This window comes from Mus musculus, chromosome 17 (genome assembly GCF_000001635.26).
Source record: "Mus musculus strain C57BL/6J chromosome 17, GRCm38.p6 C57BL/6J".
In the NCBI taxonomy this organism is placed as follows: domain Eukaryota; kingdom Metazoa; phylum Chordata; class Mammalia; order Rodentia; family Muridae; genus Mus; species Mus musculus.
In genome coordinates, this window is record NC_000083.6 from 34,016,846 (window position 1) to 34,038,757 (window position 21,912).

General features: G+C 55.1%; 4 protein-coding genes, 2 non-coding genes and 1 pseudogene across 10 annotated transcripts; 3 read left to right on the forward strand and 4 right to left on the reverse strand.

The window, feature by feature from the left end:
* Gm7326 (predicted gene 7326) lies at window positions 215-1,036 on the forward strand (annotated as a pseudogene).
* Ring1 (ring finger protein 1) lies at window positions 3,947-7,835 on the reverse strand. Its single transcript, NM_009066.3, has 7 exons — window positions 7,665-7,835; window positions 7,444-7,573; window positions 6,448-6,608; window positions 6,134-6,349; window positions 5,451-5,840; window positions 4,838-5,111; window positions 3,947-4,638 (listed from the first exon to the last, which is right to left on the reverse strand). The coding sequence occupies exons 2-7, from the start codon at window positions 7,519-7,521 to the stop codon at window positions 4,537-4,539; spliced, it is 1,221 nt and encodes a 406-aa protein (NP_033092.3). The 5' UTR covers window positions 7,522-7,573; window positions 7,665-7,835; the 3' UTR covers window positions 3,947-4,536.
* A 302-nt stretch (window positions 7,836-8,137) lies between these two features.
* On the reverse strand, window positions 8,138-8,247 carry Mir219a-1 (microRNA 219a-1). Its single transcript, NR_029800.1, has one exon. It is a non-coding gene; the product is annotated as a microRNA 219a-1 (primary transcript).
* On the forward strand, window positions 8,167-8,226 carry Mir219c (microRNA 219c). Its single transcript, NR_106154.1, has one exon. It is a non-coding gene; the product is annotated as a microRNA 219c (primary transcript).
* Window positions 8,248-9,187: 940 nt separating the features above from the next.
* On the reverse strand, window positions 9,188-11,210 carry H2-Ke6 (H2-K region expressed gene 6). The gene is made up of 9 exons (NM_013543.2): window positions 11,157-11,210; window positions 10,778-10,995; window positions 10,561-10,677; window positions 10,358-10,450; window positions 10,171-10,256; window positions 10,006-10,090; window positions 9,818-9,860; window positions 9,551-9,625; window positions 9,188-9,380 (listed from the first exon to the last, which is right to left on the reverse strand). The coding sequence occupies exons 1-9, from the start codon at window positions 11,200-11,202 to the stop codon at window positions 9,364-9,366; spliced, it is 780 nt and encodes a 259-aa protein (NP_038571.2). The 5' UTR covers window positions 11,203-11,210; the 3' UTR covers window positions 9,188-9,363.
* A 210-nt stretch (window positions 11,211-11,420) lies between these two features.
* Window positions 11,421-14,845, reverse strand: Slc39a7 (solute carrier family 39 (zinc transporter), member 7). 2 transcript variants are annotated; one of them, NM_001077709.1, is made up of 8 exons: window positions 14,703-14,845; window positions 13,979-14,417; window positions 13,721-13,889; window positions 13,523-13,576; window positions 13,245-13,409; window positions 13,001-13,138; window positions 12,665-12,861; window positions 11,421-12,223 (listed from the first exon to the last, which is right to left on the reverse strand). In NM_001077709.1, the coding sequence occupies exons 2-8, from the start codon at window positions 14,411-14,413 to the stop codon at window positions 11,951-11,953; spliced, it is 1,431 nt and encodes a 476-aa protein (NP_001071177.1). In that variant the 5' UTR covers window positions 14,414-14,417; window positions 14,703-14,845; the 3' UTR covers window positions 11,421-11,950. The 2 variants fall into 2 exon arrangements, with proteins under 2 accessions (NP_001071177.1, NP_032228.2); NM_008202.2 differs by having other exon boundaries at window positions 13,979-14,845.
* Window positions 14,846-14,966: 121 nt separating this feature from the next.
* Rxrb (retinoid X receptor beta) lies at window positions 14,967-21,558 on the forward strand. Of its 4 annotated transcripts, none has more exons than NM_001205214.1 (10): window positions 14,967-15,378; window positions 15,982-16,199; window positions 16,710-16,866; window positions 17,177-17,356; window positions 18,809-18,981; window positions 19,480-19,609; window positions 19,780-19,912; window positions 20,016-20,119; window positions 20,322-20,427; window positions 20,539-21,558. In NM_001205214.1, exons 1-10 carry the CDS (start codon window positions 15,153-15,155, stop codon window positions 20,684-20,686), a joined length of 1,575 nt encoding a protein of 524 aa, NP_001192143.1. In that variant the 5' UTR covers window positions 14,967-15,152; the 3' UTR covers window positions 20,687-21,558. The 4 variants fall into 4 exon arrangements, with proteins under 4 accessions (NP_001192143.1, NP_035436.1, NP_001192144.1 ...); NM_011306.4 differs by having other exon boundaries at window positions 20,028-20,119; NM_001205215.1 differs by lacking the exon at window positions 14,967-15,378 and adding an exon at window positions 15,505-15,639.
* The last annotated feature ends 354 nt before the right edge of the window (window positions 21,559-21,912 follow it).

Below are 21,912 nucleotides of genomic sequence, written 5' to 3' on the forward strand. Positions count from 1 at the left end.
AGGTGCATTAATAAATTTTACACATTTACCACACTGTAGGACAATATCTCGAGCTTCTGTTCGTGTGAGCTTAAACTTCTGTCACAATGTAGAAGCAGGGACATGATAAAGTTGATGAAAATTCTTAGCACCGTCTATAGAACTTTGTGATAGGAAAACCATATCTCTGGTGGCTGAATCAGCAGTTGCATTTCCCTTAACCATAGGTCCAGGTAATAAACTCAGAACGAAAAGCCAGTAGCTATCAACAAGGCGGAGGTGCCACTGCTAACCCTGTGGCCACAGAACCCTCACCGCAGCTCTCAAGTGAGATTGAAAGCCTCATGAGTCAGGGCTATTTCTACCAGGACATTCAGAAAGCTTTGGTCATTGCCCACAACAACATTGAGATGGCTAAAAACATCCTCCGGGAAGTTGTTTCTATTTCTTCTCCTGCCCACGTAGCCACCTAGCACATCTCTCCCTGCCATGGCTTCAGAGGACCCATGAGCCAGGCTCTTACTCAAGGACCACCTAGGAAAGCAGTGGCTTCTTTTGGACTGAAACCAAGCAGCTTATAGGATGGTCTTTCTAATGTGTGATGGTGTTGGTTTGTTTGGTAGACTAAGTGGGAAGGAAAGTACTGTTCTGTGGTTAATTGATGCTAGCACCTAACACTGGTCACTCCAAAGTGCTGTTTCCATAGGAATGTTGAGTTTGTTTTTCTTTTTTAAAGAAGTTTTAATTCTCCTAGTTACCTAACGACTGGTTTGAGATAGAGGCCTTCATATACATTCCGTGTCCTCCCCAGGACATAGCCTGTGGGAGTCAGTTGCCTTGATGCCAGGTGTAGGTCATGAATGTTTCTGCCTAACAGGAACAGAACATTTGTTTCCAGGGTGGCTTTCCAGCCCAAAACCATAGAGCTTTTAGGAAGCGTCAGTCATATATACTATTTAGATTTACAAAATAAATATCTAGGACTTATCTGTTTAGTCTTTCTTGCCAGTGGCTAACTTCAGCTTAGGAATTTCTCCCTTGAATAAGAGCCAGGTAATGATGTATGTGCTCTAATATGTTGAATATAAAAGGGGTGTTCATGCAACAAAATACAATCTTGTATTTTCATCAAAATTTTAGATACTGGACTGTTAGTCAGTTTTAATATAACATGGACAGTGACTAATTACACTTTCAATTATTTTTCTTGAAGAGAGATTGTAACTAGAATGCTTGAAAAGTTATTATAGTCACATGTGTATAATTTATTTATTTATTAATCAGAAATAATAGAAAGTCTTTAAGTTGTCTCTGAGAATAACTATCTTCTAGGGAAAAACAGCTTGATCAGTACGTCTAAAGCCCAAATAATTATAAGGATCCTGAGTTTGTATCTTTTCAGGAGCTATCTGTAATCTTTTTTAAACACAGTAAATGGGATGCATGCATGCATGCATGCATGCATGAATTTATAGACGATATAGGAGCATGAATAAAAGCAATTTTAACTATCTATGGGATAATGATTATCAATTTTACTTAATATGATGGTATGCAATAGATTAAACATCAATATTCTACAATAACCAAATTAATGGCTGTTTGGAACAAGGAAAAGCAAACTCTGTACACTATGAATCTGCTGTGCAGATTGAGACTGCTTTTTAAACAAGTTAAAAGATGGACAGCCAGCAGATTTTTTTTCAACATGAAACACAGAACAACAATCATTCAAACAACAAAACAAAAACAAACATGAATTGACAGATATATGGACAATTTGGTGCACCAAAAACAGACAATAGACAGACAGGGAATAGAACTTGATGTCTCAAAGGGACCCAGATATCCTAACCAGAGCTAAGAATATCTCCATAGGAGCCAGAGAGGAAGCAGGACGTCTCCCGTTTTCCTTCTGTCCCTAGAAGAGCTCTGAAATAGCTTATTTTCATTTTTTCTCTTTTTTGCTAAAAGATCCCAAACAGGGGATAACTGCTTTTCTGAAACTTATTTTCTCTCTCTCATGTTCAGACTCTAATTCTTTATCTCCTTCTTCTGGGAATTCTGCCAGAGAAGGGAGAGGAGGCACAGTGGTTGCTTCTGATAGTTACTCCTCTTTCCCTGAGAGCTATCTTTAAGCCTTTGATGAAGGCTGCCTCTTTAGTCAAAGTCCTCGAGAGGAGGGTAAATTGACTTAATTTTTTGATTTTCATTCTTTATGTTATCTTTTGAATCACTATATTTTGGTTTCTTTTTCTTTTCTCTTTTTATCTCTTCCTTTACTTATTTTTCTGCGCGCTCCTTCCTTTTCATTTCTGTTTCTGACATGCTTTCCTGGTGCTCCTGCAAAAGTCACTGCCCTTCCTTAACAGCTGGTTCACATTTCTTGTCCTGAATACAAGCCTTAATCAACTTCCATAATGGCCTTGTTCCTGCTTTCACTCTCCCTTCCTCTCTCGCTATATCTCTCCCTAATTTTTCCCAACTAGGTAGCGTCAGCGACCCAGTGGGGGGCAAACCAAGAGGCGAGTCTGTCTATCTCTTTTAAGAACCCGCTCACTGTACTTTCAGAAATCTTTAAACCTCGTTCTTTGAGCAAGGCTTGCATCGGCCCCACTAACGGCGTAGACTGGCTGGTACCCATACTCGTCCTGGACTGAAGCATCCTTGAGATAGTCACTTATCTACATGAGGTTCTTAGCCCCAAGGTCGATCCACGAGTTTTATCTACACTCGTTTTATGATCTTTTGTATCTGCCTAGCTATTCCCAGCAGATACACTCGTGTCCAGGGCAATGAAAATTAAGGCAATGGCATAATATCAAGGCAAGAAAGCAAGCAAGCAACACAACCCCAGCAACAATTACCGGATCTATTCCGAAAGAAAGCATACGTCTCAGAGACTTATATTAATTTCTTTTACTTACCAGTACCACCATTCCCCAGCTTAAGAGTTCTGAATCCATGCAGTCGAATCCTTCTCAACAGTCTGTATTGCGGGAACACTTCATTAACCGCTCCTTCCCCGTGATGCAGTTCTGAATCCTCCCTGTAACAGGGGGGTCTTTGCTCATGCCTGAAGATGTTTCTTTTCCTGGGTTTCGGCACCACTTGTGAGTGCCCTACTCGCCAGCAAGGAAGATGCCACAACAGGATCCTTCTGCACATGTTTATTGGGAGAGCTTGACTGCAGAGGCGAAGACCCTGAGCCCCAGAACTGGCACTGCTTATATAGGCCTAGGAGAGGCGTGTCTACACCCGATTGGTTATGCTTTCAGTACCTCATTTACATGCCCTGGGCCAGGCAATGACTCAGCAAAAACTCTACTGCACATGCGCACATTGGTTGTTTACCCAAACTTATGGGTGGTGGCCAGAGGTAGCCAGCGCCACCTTGTAATGGCGTATGTGGCTTCCCACATCTCTTCACTACTTCCCTTTTCTTCAGGTGTTTGCTTTTGGATCAGGTGTAATTAGTCCGGGCCAGCTTGGAATTCATCACGTAGACCAGGCTGGTTTCAGTGGCAATCCTTCTGGCTCTGCCAATCAGAGCTGGGGATTACAGGAATTTGCTACAATGGCTCCTCCCTCTCATTTGTATTTTTGAAGAAGGGGAGGGAGTTATGGAGTTCACCTTTGGTATCACCTTCCTATTTACAACCCGGATTTCCTGTGAGTTTGAAGCTTTCCTTCCCAATTAAAAGTGGTTTTTGTTGTTGTTTTGGGGGGTTTTGTTTTTGTTTTATCTTTTTTTTTTTTAAGACTTATCTATGTATGTGAGTACACTGTAGCTGTCTTCAGATACACCAGAAAAGGGCATCAGATCCCACTACAGATGGTTGTGAGCCACCATGTGGTTGCTGGGAATTGAACTCAAGACCTCTGGAAGAGCAGTCCGTGCTCTTAACCACTGAGCCATCTCTCCAACCCTTGGTTGTTTTTAAAGGCAGGGTTTCACTACTTAGTCTTGCAGAGAACGGCCTGCCTCCACCTTTAATCCACCCACTCAACTAGCTTATTTTTAATTCCGTGTGTTTGGTTGTTTTGCCTGCACCAGTCAGTGTACCACGTGTTCCTGGAGACTGTAGAGGTCAGAAAAGGGCATCCAACGCCCTGGCACTGGAGTTACAGATGGTTGGAAGCTACCTTGTGGATGCTAGGAATCAAACGGATCCTCTGCACAAGAGGCCAGTGCTCTTAGCCGCTGGGCCATCTTTCCAGCCCCCTCCCCCTGAGAGACACACACAGAGAACTGCAGGTTTCAAAGAAGAAATAAGCAAATTTGTTGTTGGGAGGAGGGCGGGGAGGGGGTCTTGTCCACCCTGCCTATCACCAGCAGGGTAGGAAACTAGGGTCTATAGAAAAGGCAGTAGTGGGTACAGGGCCCGTGCTGTCCAATATAGACTAATTCAATATAGATACTTTGTATAAAAGCCATTTGTCCTCCTTTGTCCTCTTGCTGTCTGGCTGGGGGGCTTTGGGAGATGAAGCTGGCAGGCTGAGCTGGGACACAGAGACACCCTGTGGTCCCCATGTTCCAGCTGTCCCCTTGTGACATCATTTTGGGTCCTTCGTGGGGGCATAGCAGAGCTCTAAGGGCCTGGACACCTTCCAGAACTTCTCGTTTACAAGCTCCAAGGTCAGTGATCCATTCAGCGTCTAGGGATGGAGAGAGGGAGGCAGGGGGAGGGAAGTTAAAAGAGGAAACGGACAAGAGGAAAAGGGGGGGGGGCGGGAGAAAGGGAAAAAAACCCTGAAAACCAGTGAGGGTGTGGCTCAACAGAAGCCCCCAGAGAAGGACAGAGCAGGGGCTGAGACGGGTCACCACCCTGGCTCTCTGTTACCATCAGATGCTCACCGTGAACGCTCCGCCCCCAGGAGCGATGTAGATGGTGTACTGCTTTTCGCTGACACCTTCCAGGCTGGGCAGCGCAGGCTCCTCAGGACCTTCGCCTCCTCCGGCAACGCCTCTCTCCCCACCACCCCCATCAGGTCCGCCTGTGTCCGAAGCACCCCCACCAGGCCCTCCGGGCTCTGTGGTTTCCTGCTGCTGCCTCCTCTCCAGGGCAATGCGCAGGGCCAGGTACTTGGAGAGATGATCCACTGTGGCATTCCCAGTAGTCTTCACGTACCTGGGGGTGGAGGGGGCAAGAGTCCTTGAGTGCACAGCCTTCTCCAAAAGTTCTGGCTGGGGGCGGGGGGGCACTCAGGTACCCCAGGCTAGCCTCTACCTTGCTATGTAGCTGAAGATGACCTTCGACTTCTCATCCCCCTGCCTCTGGGAATGACAGGTGTACACTACCACCCTTGGCTTATATGTTGCTGGGGAGCAAACTCAGGGACTCATGTATGCATGCTTGACAGACACCCTACTGACTGAACTACACCCCAGGCCCGAAGCCCCCTTCTGACACAGATTTCTGAGCTCGAGTTTCCAGGTGGTCTGGCTTTGCAAAGGCAGGGCTCCTCACCGAGTCTGGCAGTACTCTCCTTTCTCCACAAGCAGGGGATGGGGCCGGAACACAAGCTCAATCTCTCCACCGGGCTCTGGAGGGCTGGGGGCCCCAGGAGGGCTTGGGGGCCCCAGGGTTCCCCCTCCCAGGGTGCCGCCCCGGTCACCAGAGTCTTCAGAACCGGCACCCCCGCAAGCCCCACCAGCAGCCCCACCCCCTGTCCCTACACTGCTGGCCCCTGCACCCGCTCCGCGGGGTCGCTTGGGAGCAGGGCCTGGAGCAGAGTCTGGGGCGGAGTCAGAGCTTACATCCTCTCCATCCCCTTCTCCCTCCCCAGGTTCTCCTTCCCCCCCACTCATTGTGGCGGTCTGATCAGATCCAGGCATCGGCCGCCTCACACGCTGGGCCCTGCAGAAACAAACACTCCAGGTTATAAAGAGCAGGATTCAAGCCCTTAGTGTTAAACTTCAGGGGGAGCCCCCCCCAGGCCGTGGCCCTACTAGTGAGGCTTCCTGCTTCTATCTGATGGCTGGAGACACAGGCCTAAAGAGGGCTGGCAGAGGTTAGCTTGTTTGAGAACAGACACTTCCCTCAAATCCCAACGTCAGCTGCACGGTCGCCACCTGGCAGCTCGAATGCAGACTATCAGGCCCGTACTCCAGACAAGACCCATGGGTAACAAGGTCTCTGGTTCTCCACACCTGTGCATGGCCTGCATCCGGAGCCCTTCCTCGATACTGGAGCTCAGCGCCTGCTGGTTGTGCAGGCGGCTGAGGCGGATGAGCACCCGGTCCTGATGGGCCTCGTATTCCTCCCGGCTAGGGTAGATTTTGGAGATCAGGGCGTCGAAGTTGGGGTCCGGCCGTAGGGACCGCTTGGATACCAGCTTTTTCCGGCAGGTAGGGCACTCCTTGTTCCTGGGTGTGGGAGGAAGGGAGCTCTGTAGGGCCAACTCCCATCATGGATGCCCAGGCTGACCCGCCTGGCCCCATGGCAAACATGTCCCTCCTGTTACCCGCTCCGCAGGGCGGTGACGATGCAGTCCGAGCAGAACCTATGCAGGCACTCCTTGGTGGTCATTGTGTTCTTCAGCATGTCCAGGCAGATGGGACACATGAGCTCAGAATGCAGTGACCGAGGCGAAACCGCAATCTCTGTACCATCCATGATGGCTTCCTGGGTCATCAGAAGGTGGCAGTGGGTTGGGGGAAGGGGACTTTAGAGGCAAGCTTTGAGAAAGGTAAGAACCTGGACAGCCATGCTGACCAAACTGATGGGAATTCTGGGATGGAGGAGACCAATGACTTGGAGATTACCAGAACAGAAGGGATGAGGGCCCATTTACAAGGAGTTTTGAAACAGAAAGGCCAGGGTTTGTTGAGAGGACTAGGGCTGGGAATGGCACAGATCTATGGGTTGGAGGATATTTATGCTACAAGACTTCTTCATTTTTTGTTTGCTGTTTTCAAGACAGGGTCTCCATATGCATGTATTCCTGGCAGGCCTCTAAGCAGGCTGACCTCAAACTTAAGAGATCCACCTGTCCTGGCTTCAGGAGTGCTGGGGTTAAAGGCCTTCGCCATCACATCCGGCCTCAACAGGCTTTCTTAAAACTCTAAAGAGCAAGACTACCTAGACTAGAAGTTCAGGGTGTCTGTCAAACAGATTCCGATGTCGTCCCAGCGCACGTGAGTCAGAAAACTGGAGAGGGAATTATATTTAAGCTCGCAGGATGAATATATATATGTGTACATTGACATGTGGCTGTTGAGATGGGACAGGGCCGGGACGGTAAGTTCTGTTTACCGTGCTTCAATTAAAACGGTGATATCTGCTGTACCTCGCTGCCATGGCCACTTTGAGGGGTTAAATCGGATCAAATGAGGTAGGTGTTTTAGTGCTTTGAGAAGATAAAAGGTGATTCAAAGACAGAGTCGGGCCAAGAGTAGTGTGGCAGGGAGGGAGAGGGCTGGTGGGAGGGGGTAAGCTGGGGCTGGAAGATCCCTGTCACCTGCGGGGTCCGGTGCAGCTCATAGAGACTCAGTTCCCACGTTTTGCTGGCATTCTGTGCATTCGCCGGCGTCGTCATGGTGACGGGGCACAGACCCTCCCCCTCCAAGCGGGGCTCCGCTGAGAGAGGTCTGCGGAAGGGGGTGGGGGGAGACGCTGTCGGGGCCGCCCCTCTGCAGACCCCGCCCCCTGACCCTGGGCGTGCGCCCCGCGGCCCCTCACCCAGCTCCGGCCTTCGCGCTGCCCTGCTGCGGGCCTCTCCCCAGGAACCCCGGGGCTCCGCTGCCCTGGTCCGCTCGGTCCGCAGCTGCCACTCACGCCGCAACCCTTGCTGCCACCGCCACCGCCGCCATGGCCTGGGCGCCGAGGCTCGACGTCACTTCCGCCCTCCCTGTATCCCACCCCGCGACGGAGACGTCACCGCCCTCGCGCGCCACGCGCGCCGTGGAACCGGGTTCCCCCTCCCCCGCCGGGCGCGCGGTGAGCCGGCCCGGTGGGTGCTGGTGCATGTGGAGAGCCCGAGGGCGGAGGATCCCCTCCGTGGCGCTGATCCCCAACTTCTCTCAAGCCGGGCCTGAGAACCCCGGAAAGCCGGCCGCAGCTGCACCTCTGCTGCTGGGTGCGCGCCCTGAGATCCTAGGGCTGCGGCGGGGTCCCGGGTGTCCGGGGACCGTCCCGCGCTCCGCCCGGCCTCTCCCCCTCGAGGTTTGGGGGCGGCGGCTCGGGACGTCCAGACGCAACTCTCGGCCGGAGCCAGAGACTCGAGAATTGCGTTTGGACAATCAGGAGCCGCGGCCCGGGACGGGGAGAGAAGCGCATCGGAGGCACCGGGGATAGAGACGCCGCGCGGAAGCGGGGACACCAGATGGGGCGGGCCCCTGGGGGGAGTCGGGGAGCACACGAGTGAATGTCTGGCGTGGGAAAGTAGGCAAAGCCACTCCGGGACTCGGAGTGAAGGAAGCGGACGAGAAGGAGAGAGAAGGAGAAGGAGCAGGGCCATACCGGTTGAGAGCCGGTTCAGAGTCGGGAATAAGGGGCACAGAGGAAGAGACCGTGATGGGTATTCGTCCCCCCCGCCAGCCTGTGCAGCGGCTGCCAGGGGGTGTCCTATCTCTGGGACAAGTTAGCAGTGGGTCCCCTCGCCCCCCAACCCAGTTACCCCCTACTTCCCTGTTCTCTCCTTCAGTCCGTGGCCAGTCCTTATGTGGGCACCAGAGTCGATTAGCAAGGACCCCCTCCCCTTCCTCCTCCTCCCAGCCCCCTCCTTCTGCTCTCCTCCAGCCCCTTTCATCGGCTAGTCCATTCCCCTAATCCTGGCCCCCTCCCCTAATCCCCCCCATCCGACCCCAGGCCGGCTGCAGCTATTGTAAGGTGGAGAGAAGGGAGGGGAAAAGAGAAAGGAGGGGTGGGGGAGGGCCACCTGTTCCAAGACCCCCTTCCAAGGCCAGACTGGACACCAGGATGGGGCCAAGAACAAATCACCCTTGGGGTCCATAAGGAACTCGGGGAATGGGGGTGGGTGACTGGTGCTGCAGAACCAATGAGAGGGGGTGGGGGCAGAATCCCCTCCCTCTGAAAAGACCCAGAGTGTCACGCATACACAGTGACATACACTCTTTCCTCTCACACCCGGCGGCGGGGGTTGCCCTGGGAGACCAGGCAGTGAAAGGGAACAATCCCTGGAAAGGGGAGAGAGGGGGAGGTGGGGAAGGGTCTGAGGGCTTGGACACAAGAAGAACCGGAGGTGGCAGGGAAGAGGATTTGGAATTTATTAGGGTCACAAGCACCCCTGCCTTCCATATTCAGCATGCCTGAGCCACACACTGCCATCTCTTTTGTAGCCTGGGAACTTAGCGTCCTCATCAGCAGGAGGGCCAGGCAGTGGTGGGGGAGTGAGCAGAGTCCGGCTTCCATCAGGCAGTTACATGAAAAGACCTCCTGAGAGGGGCAGAGGCATTGGGACAGGTGCATGGGTGGGGATGTAGGCACCCACTTCTGTCCCTGGTCTAAAGAAGGGATGTCTGCTCTGCAGGCTGCAGGAGCCCCTCACTTTCTCATTACAACCTGGGTTCTGTTTTCCTGTCCTCCTCCCCATGAAGGCCTCATACCACTGACTTCCACGGAGGCCCCTGTGATGTATCCACTGTCTTCAGATGCCAAGAATGCAACCACATCTGCCACATCTGTGGGGATGGTGGGGGAAGGGCAGTCTTACTTCCTTAGATACAGATTGACTATCCCCTCTACCTTACACCCCCCCCCCAAAATCCTAAACCTACACCAATCATTAATCCCTGTGCGACCTTTTCAGTACTATTACAGATTTAAGGCTCTGTTCAAGCCCCCACCAGACCCTTTTTGCAATCCATGCTCACCCTCAGGGTCCCCCATGTGTCCCAACGGAATCATTGCAGTTACCTGTAAGGAAACACTCACGTGGGTAGAAGTTTCTTTTATGGACTTCCCCCCCCCCCTTACTTTTTCATCCCTCATTATGTACACGTCTGTGCCCAGCAATCTCTCTCAGAGACCTCTGACAGACTGCCCTCCACCCACAGCCTACCTTGTCCTTCACTTTCTCTGGCATTTTCTGGGTCATGGGCGTTGCAATGAACCCTGGGAGGACCGAGTTACATCGGATTCCATGTCTGTGAGAGGAAGAATGGATGCTGACCCCGGGAAGGACACTGACTCTTCTTCCCTTAGCAAGGTCCCCAGTCTGACCCACCGTCCAAGCTCCCGGGCCGCAGTCTGGGTGAGCCCAATCACTCCTGCTTTGGACGACGCATAATTCGTTTGTCCGATATTCCCCACCTACAGTGAGTCAGAGACCCAGAGTAAGTCAGGAGTCGTCTACAGGGGAGCCGCTTCCCAGCGCCCACGTGGCTAGCTGGCCTGGCCCAACTCATCCTGACCTTTCCAATGATGCTACTAATGTTGATGATGGAGCCACGACCGCCACTGGACACTAAAGCCTGGGCTGCAGCCTGAGTGACTAGGAAGGTGCCCTGGCACGAGAGGGTAACAAATTAGGCAAGATCAGCTGCGGTGGCAGCCTTCCTCTAAGTACTTCCCCAGGCTGGGGGCGGGCACAAGTCACAGGTTTAGAGATCACCACCTTGAGGTTGACAGCTATGACTCTGTCCCAGTCTTCTTCTGACATGTGGAGCAGAAACTCATCGCGTGTGATGCCCGCACAGGACACAACGACAGATGGCGGGCGAGAAAAGCAGGCCTATGTGAGGGAGGGGGAGGCTAACACCAAAGACCACAAAGGGCCGGGCTGAGGGGTGTGTGGCGTGGCGTGGCGTGGCGCGGCGCGGCGTCCGGTTCACCTGCACTTCCTCCAGCAGGCGTCTGGCTGCGGGGCCCTGAGACACATCCGCTTGGAAGGCAGCGTGCTTGCCGCGCGGCGCCCCGTCCTCGCTCCCCGGGCTTCCCAGCAGCCGCACCGTGTCCTGTGCCGCGGCCCCGTCCAGGTCGCAGGCGGCCACGGCGGCGCCCTCTGCCGCTAGGCGCACGCTGATCGCACGGCCGATGCCGCTACCCGCACCTGAGATGGGAGTCCGCGGAAGCGGGAGAAGAAGGGAGGAGGTCAGAGGTCACGGGGCGCAAAGTTACTGAAACTCAGACAACAGGGCCAGGGACTCAAGGGGTGGCTCTCGCTGACATGGCCCGGGCACCCCAACCCACCCTGAGAGGGAACCCCTGAACCTGTGACCAGGGCCAGCGCAGAGCGGAGCCGGAGCTGAGACGCCATGGCGGCTGTGGGTGGGCGTGCCCTGAGCCTAGGCCAATCTGAGCACGCCGGGGGCGTGGCTAGGCCCGGTACGGACCCAATAGAAACCACACTAGTCAGAGGCCTTTGGTAGCCACCAGCGCGACCTCCCACCACGGGGGCGTGACCATCCACCACCACTTGGGGACCTAGGGAGTCCAGGAGCCAAGGGGCCCAGTTCCCCACATAAAGACAAAGGCTGCATGTGGGGCCGAAGATCCAAGGTCTTTTATTCCTGGTCACCGTTCCTCCGCACCCATTCAAACAGTGGTATAAAATGAGTAGAGACAAAAAATCAGGCTGAGACATCTTCCCAAGGAGCCCCCCTCCCCCTTCAAATCAGGACACACGATTGATGTCTACCCCAGTCCTTCTGCCAGGTCTTCCCTGAAGCCATCACTAACTAGTTCAGAGGGAGATGGGCCTTGGAGGGACCCCTGCGGCACGCTGGCGCTGAGAAATCGTAGATTAGGGACCATCGGGTAGGCTACCGTCTTCCCAGTCTTCTTCATGGTCCCATTGATTTTTCCAAAAGCAACAACGCTGCTGGGCAGTCTCCCACTCCGTGGTCCTTCTGGCCTCTCATGCTCCGTATGATCCTCATACCTCTAAGGCCTCAAACAGAGGCTCTGCTAATCTCCAAGGCTGACACTCCTTCTGGCATTAGCACTGGCCAGGACTACCAACTGCCTTTATTAGGAGTTAGGGGAAGGACAGGTCACCTCACCCCTCACTCAAGATGGGCAATCAGTACCATCATGGCAACACCCCCCAGCAGCCCCAGCACCTCCAACAGTGACTGCAGTGGAGATGCCTCTCTCAATAGCTCAGGCAGCACAGACACTGTTGCTACGTAGATAAATCCGCCTGCAGTGAATGGCAGGACCCAGCCAGGACCTGCACCACCTGCCACGTCACTGTCCACTGCCCCTCCCTCGGTGAGAAGGGCACAGGCAGTGCCTGCCAATGCTCCAATTGCAGTCACGAGTTGCAGACGCATCGCCTGGTGGGCAGAAAAGAGAAAGATATGACTGTCGACAGCTAAAATTAGGTGGGAGCAGTGTTAAGGAAAGGAGGGTCTGGGGAGAAGGACCCACAGGTAGTGCTTGCTGCACAAGCACGAGGACAGGAATCTGGGTCCCAGACACCAGCTCCAGGAAGCAGTCAGATAGCTGTCGCCTGGGGCTCCCTCGATAGCTAATACGTAGTCAATGACTCTGCCTCAGGACCACACCTAAGGCCCGCAGCCCCCCAAAACAGCCAGGTTGAGGAGGGAGTACTAGAACAGACATCTCCTGAGAACCTTAAGCCATCAAAGAACTATACACAGGTGAGGACTGCAGCGTAAAACAGAGCAAGAGGTAAAGGCACGACTTTCCCTGACTCTAAACGGCTCACTGTAGTGTAGCTTGTTAGGAACCAAGGATGGGCAGTCGGCACCAACCTGCTTCTTGCTGCAGCCAGACTGGACCAGGATGGCAAAATCCCCAACCTCATGAGGCACTTCGTGCAGCAGGACTGTCATTGTGGTCAGGATCCCTAGCCCTCGGCCCCCACGAAAGGAAGCACCAATGGCCAGACCGTCTGTGAAGTTGTGTGCCAAGTCAGCAGCCAGATTCAGGTACCCAGACACACGCAGGTCTTTTTGCAAAGAGACAAGACAAAAATGATTGAGGGTGTCCATCAAGCCGGTTCACATACAGCCCCCCCCTCGCCCCCATTTCCTAGACTCCCACCGTCACCCACACACCCACAGCCAACCCATCAGCTCATCCCTTACCTGAGCCTGCTTTTTCTTCTTCAGGGCTCTGAGGTTTCACCGGGCCATCTCTGGGCCCAGTGTTTCCTCCTCTCCTTTTCCGCAACCCGCCCACTTCCTTCTCTTCCTCTGTGCTGGGCTTTTCCTTTGAAGAACACTCTGAGGGAGAACAGGAGTTGATCAGAGTGGGGAACAGAGCTTTCGCATGTGTCCTGCTCCACAGGGTGACCCTGAGTGTGTTACAGAGCAGGCAACGCGGGCTCACCATGTCTATCTCCATGGGTGTGACTGTCTCCATGCGCATGCCTGTCTCCGTGTCCGTGACTGTGTCCATGTCCTCCTTTCACGTGTCTCACAAATTTCTCCACCACGAGGAAGGCGACAATCCCACTGAGAACCCACAGCCCCACAGAGAGAATGGGGCCCTGGCCTGGAACGGAGGCAGTAAAGCATGAAGGGAGACGCAGACTCAAGTGTAAGAGGCGAAGCATGGGAATGGAGAGGTTGCCCTTTCCCAGCACACCAGTCCCTGGTTTTTCTCACCACTGTGGGAGTGTCCATGTCCAGGCTGCTCTGGAGCGTGGTGAGAATGAGGTTCTGCGGGAAGTGGGAGAAAAGGCTTGATGAGGGAATGCCTGGCTCAGGGGATGTGTGTTTGAAGACAACCGGAAAATCTGGGATCATTAAAGAGAAAGAACAAAACCGCTTAAGCCTTTGAGGCGGAGCCCACAAGTTACTTACCCAAGGCATGCGGGATGAGGTGGAGGAACGCATCACCCAGGAGCCCCCCGGAAGCAAAACTGAGCAGGATCTGGAGCAGAGAGCGGTGCCTGGGAGAGTTAGATTCTACTGGGATGAGGAACAGCACGAAGAACGGAGCTGCGGAGATCAGCACTGTGGCCCCCAGTGCCTGGTGGAGAAGCACAATCAGAAGGCAAAGATGGAGCTTCCCACCGATTAAGAACCAGTCCCTCTTCCCCACATCCCCTGGCGACTCACGTAGGCCCAGAGGGTGACAGTGTCCAGGTGGTGTTTGATGCCTGGAGCCCCAGCCTCCCTAGAAGTCCCATGGCTATGTTCACGATGGGCATGTCCATGTCCTCCGTGGTGGAGGCTATCGTGGGAGTGGCCATGGCTATGGCCATGGTGTAATTCCTCACGTGAGTGTCCATGGTCGTGGCTGTGGGCATGCCCATGCCAGATGCTTTCATGAGTGTGGCCGTGGCCATGGTGGAAATCTTCATGCGAGTGCCCGTGGCTGTGGCCATGGTGGAAATCTTCATGTGAGTGCCCGTGACTGTGGCCATGGAAGTCCTCTTCCACATCTTTGTGCAGGTCACCATGACCCTCGTGTCCGGCCACCAGCAGCCCCAAAGCCGCCCAGGTCAGCAGTCCCACAGCCACCCAGTGGGGGGCCCGCAGGCCCATGGTCATCACGCTGACCGGAGGAACAAGAGACGACTCGACTTGACTCTCAATCTACCTATTCGGGATCCGCGTCCCTTGAAGCCCTTCCTCTATACTACTTGCTCCGCTCTTACATTGTCCCCAAGGCCGGTCCACCTCATCCCCAACACCCTTCCTGGATGCAGCCCCCCACCCCCGACACCGCTCTAGCCTTTGATCAGCAACTTTACGGTCTCTCTGGGCCCGCGTCTCTATGGCCCACTGGTTGGGGTAAAGGCCTGGAAAGCGCCGTAAGGGAGCAGCAGGGACCTCTCACCGGCTCCGGGATCCTCTCGGTTCTCGGTTTGCTGGGACGTGGCACTCACGCCTCGAGCTCCCGCGAGATCCGGAAGCTCCCTTTCTTGCCTGCGCCCCGATACCTTTACCAACATGGCGGCGCCCCGAGGGCGGCGCGGCCACGGCGTCAGGACGCATGCGCAGAGCTGGGGGGTTATCCGAGGGGACGGCGGGCTGGCGGGCACCGCCTCCTCCGTTTCCACCTCGGCGAAGGGGCGGGAGCTCAAGGCGAGACTTCCCGTCTGTACAAAGATGGCGGCCGCGCCGGTGCTGTCATCTCAGTGCCGAGCCGAGCGCGGCTCTTGAGTCGCGCTGCCACAGGCCGCGGCCTGCTCGCCTCCGCGGCTTCGTCGCGGCCCCCGAGTCCCCCGCTGTCCCCCCTGCGCGTCCCTGGCGCCTCTCCGGCTTCCCCGCCCTCGGCCCGGGCGTCATGTCTTGGGCCACTCGTCCGCCCTTCCTCCCGCCGCGGCATGCCGCGGGGCAGTGTGGGCCGGTGGGGGTGAGAAAAGAGATGCATTGTGGGGTCGCGTCCCGGTGGCGGCGGCGGCGGCCCTGGCTGGATCCCGCGGCGGCGGCGGCGGCGGCCGGAGAGCAGCAAGCCCTGGAGCCGGAGCCGGGGGAGGCTGGCCGGGACGGGATGGGCGACAGCGGGCGGGGTGAGTGTCCCGTGGGCCCGGGCCGGCGCCCCTCGCGCCCCCTCCCCGCGCTCCCGCCCCCTTGTTTGTAAACACGCGCCCTCGACGTCCCGAGGCCCAGCGCCCTCCCCCGGGGCGGGGCGCGGCGGGGGAGCTTCCGCCCTTCAGGTTCGGGCCCGCGGCGGGGCCTGCGTGCGCGGTCTCGGGCGTGGGAAGGACACCGTTCCCCGTGGGCTGGAGGACTCTGGGCATTCGAAGGCTGAGCTTACGCTCTGGGACCGGGTATTTCTGCCATACTCTTTGCCCCGAATGTTCTAAGTTGGGGTTGGACGAGGGGTTCGCTGCTACACCTCCACGTGCTGCTTCACAGCCCCCCCTCCCGAGGTCAGCTTGGGATGACCCAGTAGCCCCGCCTGACCTGCCTCCCTTTTTGTCAACCGCCTCCTCTCACGACTATTAGAAGTGAAATTGTTGTTTGGCCACTTGGTATTTCTGAACTCCAGGGTTGCGGGCTGTGGTGGGTCAGGGAGAATTAAAGTGTCCATTTGGATGATCAAAAGGCTCACTTTCTCTTCTTGTCTCTCCTGTCCGTGTGTGTCTGCCTTGTACGTACCCACTTCTCAGATTCCCGAAGCCCAGACAGCTCCTCCCCAAATCCCCTTTCTCAGGGGATCCGTCCGTCTTCTCCTCCTGGCCCACCTCTTACCCCTTCAGCACCTCCACCTCCAATGCCACCCCCGCCACTGGGCTCCCCCTTCCCAGTCATCAGTTCTTCCATGGGGTCCCCTGGTCTGCCCCCTCCGGCTCCCCCAGGATTCTCCGGGCCTGTCAGCAGCCCTCAGGTGAGAGAGAGGTTGTGGCCTGCTTATTGCCACTGTGCCTTCAGTTCCTTGTTCTCAACTTCTCACCCCCACTCCCCATCTTTGGGTGAACTTCCCCAAAACCCGTTGATCTTTCTAGTTCTCTAATCATAGCAAGCCTGTGGTCTCGGACCCCTTGCTCTTCCTGAAGGGGGTGGTCTGTGGGGGTGCATGCTTCATCAGCTCTGTTTTGAAAACAAACCCTAAGCCTGCAGGGAATATTTTTGATGTCCTGTTCAGCTCACGGTGGCTTTGCTGCCCTTTTCGCTTCAATATGCCTGCCCTTCTAAGACCTGTGCCCTTCAGGGCCACTGTAGCACAATTACAGAAGGGTGGACATCACTCTTGGTGTCACGTGCAAGGAAGGCCCTTTACGTTAGACAGTAGTGTCCCCAGTACCTTCTGGAATAGTACAGGGCTTGCTCACAAGCAGGAAGTGGTTTGCCTGACATATGAGAGTCTCCTGTGACTTCCCTGTCTCCCCCATCCCAGATCAACTCCACAGTGTCGCTCCCTGGGGGTGGGTCTGGCCCCCCTGAAGATGTGAAGCCACCGGTCTTAGGGGTCCGGGGCCTGCACTGTCCACCCCCTCCAGGTGGTCCTGGGGCTGGCAAACGGCTCTGTGCAATCTGCGGGGACCGAAGCTCAGGTATGGGGCTCAGCACAGCCGTAGAAGAAAAAAGCACGTCGGGGCTGTTTACCACTGCCTATGGGGCTCCCAAGGGTTCTTGAGGCTGGTCAGAGCAAGGAGGCCTATGGGACCTTTAGATTCATATCAGATGTGGAGAGGGGTAGGAGTGGGGGTGCTACATGGTTTCTGGTCACCGAAGACTGAGTCACCTTTTTGGATGAAACACAGGAAGGATTTAGACTATGTTCCCTCTCTGGGCAGATTGGTAAGAGACTCCCTAAGAAGGAGGTCTCCACAAAACTGTCTTAACTGCCAACCTTTCTCGTAGGCAAGCACTATGGGGTTTACAGCTGCGAGGGCTGCAAGGGTTTCTTCAAGCGCACCATTCGGAAGGACCTGACCTACTCGTGTCGTGATAACAAAGACTGTACAGTGGACAAGCGCCAGCGGAATCGCTGTCAGTACTGTCGCTATCAGAAGTGCCTGGCCACTGGCATGAAAAGGGAGGGTAAGGGCCTGCCCCGGCCAGGCCTCAGTCACAGGCCCTTCTCCAACCCTGTGGGAGAGCCCTGAGGAGGAACAGGGGAGACTGCTGAGGGCCCCATGGCCTCCATATCTTGGGACTTTGCTCACTTTCTCCTCCAGGGGGCGCAGTTGGGTTTCTCTTTCCTGTCCTCCACAGCTTGGTACCTCTCAGTGTCTCTGTCTCTGTCTCTGTCTTCATGGTTGCATCTCAGGGTTCATCCACCTCCCAGCAGAGTTTGGCCCTAGGGCGAGGTGACCTCTTTCCTCATGGGTCTTTGTTTCCTCTCCTCCACTGCACACAGCCCTTCCCTCTTTTGATGCCATGTTCTTTCCCTAGTCTCCCAGTCTTTCCTTGGACCTGGTTAAACTACAGAATCACTGAAGAGGTCGGGACTTGGTGTCTCTCCTTCTGTCTCTAAGCAAAGCTGACTCCTGGAATTCTAAGAGATATTTTAGAGCTCATTTTGGTCCAATTCCTGCTTTAAAAAAGATGAAAGTCAGCCCTCCCGGGGTTACCCCAGCAGAGTGATAGGACCAGCATCAGAACACACACCGTCCAGACCAGACCAGGCTCTTTCTGCTGCTGCTCTTTAGTTAGCAGAGCTTAGAGTTTGCCATCAGGAGTGTCTGCAGTCAATGTATAGCCCTGGCTATCCTGGAACTCACTCTGTAGACCAGGCTGGCCTCGAACTCAGAAATCCGCCTGCCTCTGCCTCCCAAGTGCTGGGATTAAAGGCGTGCGCCACCACCACCCGGCTCATCGTTTTTTGTTTTTTGGTTTTTTTTAAAGGTTTATTTATTATATATGAGTACACCTTAGCTGTTTTTAGACACACCAGAAGAGGGCATCAGATCCCATTACAGATGGTTGTGAACCACCATGTGGTTGCTGGGATTTGAACTCCAGACCTCAGAAAGAGCAGTCAGTGCTAGAGCTTTATTATAGAAAGGCAGGGGGGAAGAGAGAAGGTAAAAGAGAGGCCGGCCATAGCCAAGAGGAGACAAAGGGGGAAAGGAGAGAGAGAGAGAGAGAGAGAGAGAGAGAGAGAGAGAGAGAGGAAAGGCTAGAGAGAATAAGAGGGGGAGAGTGAGAGGAGAGGAGAGTAAGAGCAAGAGAACAAAGGAGTGAGAGCAGTCAGTGCTCTTAACCACTGAGCATCTCTCCAGCCCTCATCCTTGATTCTTGTACCCTTCTCTTTTTATCTGCCTATTCGTTTACTTTTTGTGTGTTTATAATTTGTGGCGGTGGGGCCAGAGCTCAGGGTCTGGTGTGTGCTGGACAGATTTGCTTTTGGACTCTTCTACCCTTCTGATCCTAATTACCTCCCTGGTCGCTTTATCTCAAGGGACATTGGCCCTGAGAAGGCCCCAAATGAGTTTCAGACAACCCCATAGTTGGCTTCTAATTTTGCACTTCTCTTTCCCCACCCCACAGCGGTTCAGGAGGAGCGTCAACGGGGGAAGGACAAAGACGGGGATGGAGATGGGGCTGGGGGAGCCCCTGAGGAGATGCCTGTGGACAGGATCCTGGAGGCAGAGCTTGCTGTGGAGCAGAAGAGTGACCAAGGCGTTGAGGGTCCTGGGGCCACCGGGGGTGGTGGCAGCAGCGTGAGTGATGGGATTGATTCTTTCTCTCCTGGGGTGGGGGTTGGGAGAAGGAGTCGGGTATGTTCCATCTCCCCTCTTCCCTTCTTTCAGTCCCTCCTTACCTTGCACTGAACTAAAAGGCCTTTCAATAATCTGAGGTGAGCCAGGTGTAGCGATCCATGCCTATAATGTCAGCACTTGGGAAGGGAGAGACAAGTGGATCTCCATGAGTTCAAGGCCAGCCTGGTATACATAGCAGGTTTCAGGCCAGTCGTGACTACATAGTGAGACTCTCTCTTAGAAAGTCTCGTCTCTGACACGGGGTGAAAGCTCCCTCTTCTCTGCTCCCATTGGACAGTCCCAGACTGGTAGTGGTTTCTATGACTGCCCTGAGAGGAGCCTGGACCGCAGAGGTGGATTGGATCCCGACAGGGAATGAGGGTGTAGAAAGGAGTATAAAACACCTCTCACAAGGAAGGTGTCCCCCCCTTCCCATGCATCTCCCCCCTGTCTCTGCAGCCAAATGACCCAGTGACTAACATCTGCCAGGCAGCTGACAAACAGCTGTTCACACTCGTTGAGTGGGCAAAGAGGATCCCGCACTTCTCCTCCCTACCTCTGGACGATCAGGTCATACTGCTGCGGGCAGGTTAGTGATCTCTTTGAACCCTCTCTAGTCTCTTGACCTTCACTGACCCCAGCAGCGTTCTCGTGCATATTCAGGGAGCCCAGCTGGCTACCTTGCCTCTGTTTTCTTTGTACTTGGGTTCCCGTGGCCTGGTGTCCGGCTGCTGACCCTCGGTGCCTTCTGGCCCCCAGGCTGGAACGAGCTCCTCATTGCGTCCTTCTCCCATCGGTCCATTGATGTCCGAGATGGCATCCTCCTGGCCACGGGTCTTCATGTGCACAGAAACTCAGCCCATTCCGCAGGCGTGGGAGCCATCTTTGATCGGTCAGTGGCCCTTGGCCAGGCTGGCCTGTGGCTAGAAGGGGTGGAGCTATAGGCTGGTCCGTGTCCAAGGCTGGCTGAGCTGTGACCTTTGAGTGACCTGCAGGTCCCTCTCCAGGGTGCTGACAGAGCTAGTGTCCAAAATGCGTGACATGAGGATGGACAAGACAGAGCTTGGCTGCCTGCGGGCAATCATACTGTTTAATCCAGGTGAGAGGAGGCCACCCCGCCTCAGCCCAGAAATCTCAGCTGACCCTGAAAAGGCCACTGCACTAGTGCCTTCCCTTTTCACCCCACCCCACAAACCCAGCGGGCCTCATTTCCCTCACCCTGAGGGCCACACTGCATGTCTGTGTGTCCTGACTTGATTCACCTGCCGTCTTCCCTTGTTCTACCTCCTTCACCATCTCAGACGCCAAGGGCCTCTCCAACCCTGGAGAGGTGGAGATCCTTCGGGAGAAGGTGTACGCCTCACTGGAGACCTATTGCAAGCAGAAGTACCCTGAGCAGCAGGGCCGGTGAGGGCCTCGGGGCTGTGGACACCTCAAGGGGGAGGTGGGGGTTGTGAAGCTGGGGTATGTCCAGGGCCTGGGTGGTGCTGGCTCTCACTCCCTTCCTCCCCACCTCAGGTTTGCCAAGCTGCTGTTACGTCTTCCTGCCCTCCGCTCCATCGGCCTCAAGTGTCTGGAGCACCTGTTCTTCTTCAAGCTCATTGGCGACACCCCCATTGACACCTTCCTCATGGAGATGCTTGAGGCTCCCCACCAGCTAGCCTGAGCCCAGATGCACACCGAGTGTCACTGAGGAGGACTTGAGCCTGGGCAGGGGGCAGAGCCATGGGACAGGTGCAGAGCAGGAGGGGACTTGCCCAGCCTGCCAGGGATCTGGCAACACTTAGCAGGGTTCGTTTGGTCTCCAAGTCAGAGGGGACCCCAGATCCCTGTGAGGACTATATGTCTACCTTCAGTGGCCTTGAGTCTCTGAATTTGTCGGGGTCTCCCATGGTGCAGGTGATTCTTCATCCTGGCTCCCCAGCACAAAGCACTGCCCTGCTTCCTTCTCATTTGGCCTCACTCCCTTCTGAAGAGTGGAACAGAGCTCCCCCAGAAAGGGGTGTTGTGGGGCAGGCCCCCCAAGCTGATGATCATGGGAGCAGGGCTCTGACAGCCTTTATCCTCTCAGACTTGACAGATGGGGCAGAGGAGGGACCTGCCTCTGACTCCTGTCAGCCCCATTTCCACAGTCCCTCCTGCAGTCAGACTGAAGAATAAAGGGGTAGTGAAGGGGCTGCTGGAGGTGGAGGAACCCATTGCTCTTTTAATTTCCTGTGAGGAGAGACTGGGAGTTAGACTCAAAGAAGTACTGTACATCCCCAGGTTGACTTAAATGTCAGGGCTGGAGATGGCATGTGGGCAAGGAGGCCCCTCAGGTGGGCTGTCCCAAAGCTCCCTGGGCTCTGCCTCGGGTGGCCCTACAGCTCTTCCCTAGTCCTCAGCACAGCTAGGCTGGGAGCAAGTGGGGACATTGATGGGGGTGGCCAGCCTGCAGAGTTGGGTGCTGGGCTGCATGGTTTTTGCCCTGGACCTCTTTTGGGGGTTCCCTCCCATCTTTCACTTGCACATAAAGTTGCTTTCCAGTTAAAATAGCCATTTTCTGGACTGAGATAACTATATGGGCGGTGGGCACCAGGGCATCTACCTGTGGGGATATCCGGTGAGAAACCCTGACATGTTCCCTGGATGCTGCCACGGCCTGAGGTTCCCTGGGCCTACAGAGCCGGTGCAGGGTGGGGGACACAAGGCGTGCTTTGTCGGGAGGGGGAGAGGGTGTGCCAGGTTGGGGGCGGGGCTGCCCAGGGAGGAGGGAGAGCGGCTGCTTTTCAAAGGCGCCTTGTTTGCCGGTGCCCTTCCAGCGCCAGCGGGCGGCGGCGTCTTGGTCACTTCAGCTTTCACCCTGGCTTCGCCACAGGCTCCTGGCAGACCCGGCACTGTGCCCACGCTTAG